We start from the raw sequence: 2606 nt of genomic DNA, 5'->3' as shown, positions 1-2606 counted from the left end.
CGCCAGTCCAGGTTCGATGCATGATACAGGGTGCTCGGGGCTGGTGTACTGGGATGACCCAGAGGGATGGCATGGGGAGGGAGGAGGGATGGGGATTCAGAATGGGGAACACGTGTACACCTGTGGTGGATTCAGGTTGATGTATGGCAAAACCAATACAATATTGTAAAATAATTAGCCTCCAATTAAAATAAATAAATAAATAAATATACATCAACATGAGTCCACCACAGGTATACACATGTTCCCCATCCTGAACCCCTCTCCCTCCTCCCTCCCCGTACCATCCCTCTGGGTCATCTCAGTGCACCAGCCCCAAGCATCCAGTATCATGCATCGAACCTGGACTGGTGATTCATTTTATATATGATATTATACATGTTTCAATGCCATTCTCCCAAATCATCCCACCCTCTCCCTCTCCCACAGAGACCAAAAGACTGTTCTATACATAAAAAAGAAATCTTTATAAAGTTCTGCTACATAGGGTGAAGAGTGAGATTTTATTAGCTTTACTTGGTCATCTAGAAGCGTTTCATCAAAGATACTAGTGTGAGACAATATATTAATAGGGAAAAATTGATATCTATGTATACTCATAAAGAATATATGTGCCTGGTACATAGTAGGCTATAAATCAGTGGTAGAGATTAGCAGTAAGAGTTAAGGAGTTCTTGTTATATATATATATATGTATATATATATATATATGTCCAGTTCATTTCAGTCTCTCAGTTGGGTCTGACTCTTTGTGACTTCATGGGCTACAGTACACCAGGCCTCTCTGCCCATCACCAACTCCCAGAGCTTGCTCAAACTCATGTCCATATATATAACAGACATGTATATATATAACAGACTTGTGGTTGCCTTGGAGGAGAGGGAGAGAGTGAGACATGGATTAAATATGCTGTAATAAACCATAATGAAAAAGAACGTATATATATGTCCACATGTATAATTGAATCACTTGGCTGTACAGTCGAAATTGACACAACTTTGTAAATCAACTATACTTTAATAAATTAAAAAAAAAGAAACAGTTAAGGAGTGCAGCTTGAGGCATTCTCTGACTGTAGACATAAATCCAGTTTTAAATACTAAGTGATAGCAATCCCAGAGCCTACTTATCCACAGTACTTGAGCTTACAAAGTTCTGCACATCATTTCAATGTATTCTCAAAAAAAAAAAAATCCAAAAATATTGAGAGGAGGGAAGCTGGTGTTTTACCAGAGATAGAAAGTATTACTTTGGAGTTTAAAAGACACCTCCTGAAAAATTCAGGGTCATGAGCCTCATTATTAATGAGAAAACCAAGACTCAGATAGAAAATGTATGTAACATCACAAAGCCAAGAGTGGCAGAGTCAGGCACAAAATACCCTACCTCTTCAGTGGTGGTTGACAATTCTGCAATGGTCCAGCCCTTTTCTCAGGGCTCCCATCACCTCCCGATTTCTTAAGCTATAAATGAGGGGGTTCAGCATAGGAGTAAGGACTGTGTAGAAGACAGAGACCACCTTGTCATGGCTTGGGGCCCGGTAGCGCTTAGGTCTCAGGTAGATGAACATGGCTGCCCCATAGAAGAGGAACACAGCTGTCAGGTGGGAGGAACAGGTGGCGAGAGCCTTTCTGGCAGCCTGAGCAGAATGCATGTGGAGTACAGTTCTCAGGATACGAGCATAGGAGGCCACAATGATGGAGAAGGGAAGAAACAGCATGAAGACACAGCAAGCAAATATCACATTCTCAAAAATGGATGTGTCTATACAGGCCAGCTTTAACAAGGATAACATCTCACAAAAGAAGTGGTCCACCTCCCTCAAGCCACAGTACGGAAATGTCATTACTACCACCATTTGGATCAAACCATCTATTATCCCAAAGACCCACGAGCTCCCAACAATCTGGAGACAGACCCTCTGACTCATGAGGATGGGATAGTGAAGTGGGTGGCTAATGGCCACATACCGGTCATAAGCCATGAGTCCTAGCAAGAGCCCTTCAGAGCCCACAAGGCAGACAAAAAGGCCAATTTGCATGCCACAACCCAAAAAGGAGATAGACTTCCTGCCAGACAGGAAGTTGGCCGCCATCTTGGGCACATTGGTACAAACCAACATAAGATCCATGAGGGAGAGCTGACTAAGGAAGAAGTACATGGGTGTATGAAGTTGAGGATCCATGAAGATGAGGAAGATGAGGAGGACATTCCCACAGAGGGCCACTATGAAGACCATCATGACTGCTGAGAAAAGAACAAGGTCAGTGGAACTGTGGGAAAAGATGCCCAAGAGGACAAAGTCATCTGAAGATGATTGATTCAACCATATCTCCATGGCTCAGCTGATGTTCCTGGTCACCTGAGAACATGGACAAAAATTACTGAATTGACTGACATGTCTTTATTGGCAGAAAAGTCATAAGACCAATGGGGAAAAGAAATGATTGGTGCCCAAACCTCAAGAGAACAATGAGGTCTTAGATATAGAGGATAAACTAGTGGTTACCAGTGGGGAGAGAGAATGGAGGAGGGGCAATATAGGGGTAGGAAAGTGAGAAGTACAAACTATAGGTATAAAATAAACTACAAGGATATATTGTGC

The 2606-nt window shown here is 42.4% G+C and overlaps 1 protein-coding gene across 1 annotated transcript; it reads right to left on the bottom strand.

Moving 5' to 3' along the window:
• Window positions 1-1391: 1391 nt before the first annotated feature.
• On the bottom strand, window positions 1392-2339 carry LOC138085249 (olfactory receptor 2V2). Its single transcript, XM_068979489.1, has one exon. It carries the CDS (start codon window positions 2337-2339, stop codon window positions 1392-1394), a length of 948 nt encoding a protein of 315 aa, XP_068835590.1.
• Window positions 2340-2606: the final 267 nt, after the last annotated feature.

Source organism: Capricornis sumatraensis, chromosome 9, assembly GCF_032405125.1.
Source record: "Capricornis sumatraensis isolate serow.1 chromosome 9, serow.2, whole genome shotgun sequence".
NCBI classification, from domain to species: Eukaryota; Metazoa; Chordata; class Mammalia; order Artiodactyla; family Bovidae; genus Capricornis; species Capricornis sumatraensis.
Note: the sequence above shows the minus strand (reverse complement) of the source record. Positions and strands in the feature narration are given on the sequence as shown.

Bases quoted from the DNA above. Each gene is read 5' to 3' on its own strand.
- LOC138085249 (XM_068979489.1), bottom strand. From the start codon at position 2,339: ATGGAGATATGGTTGAATCAATCATCTTCAGATGACTTTGTCCTCTTG.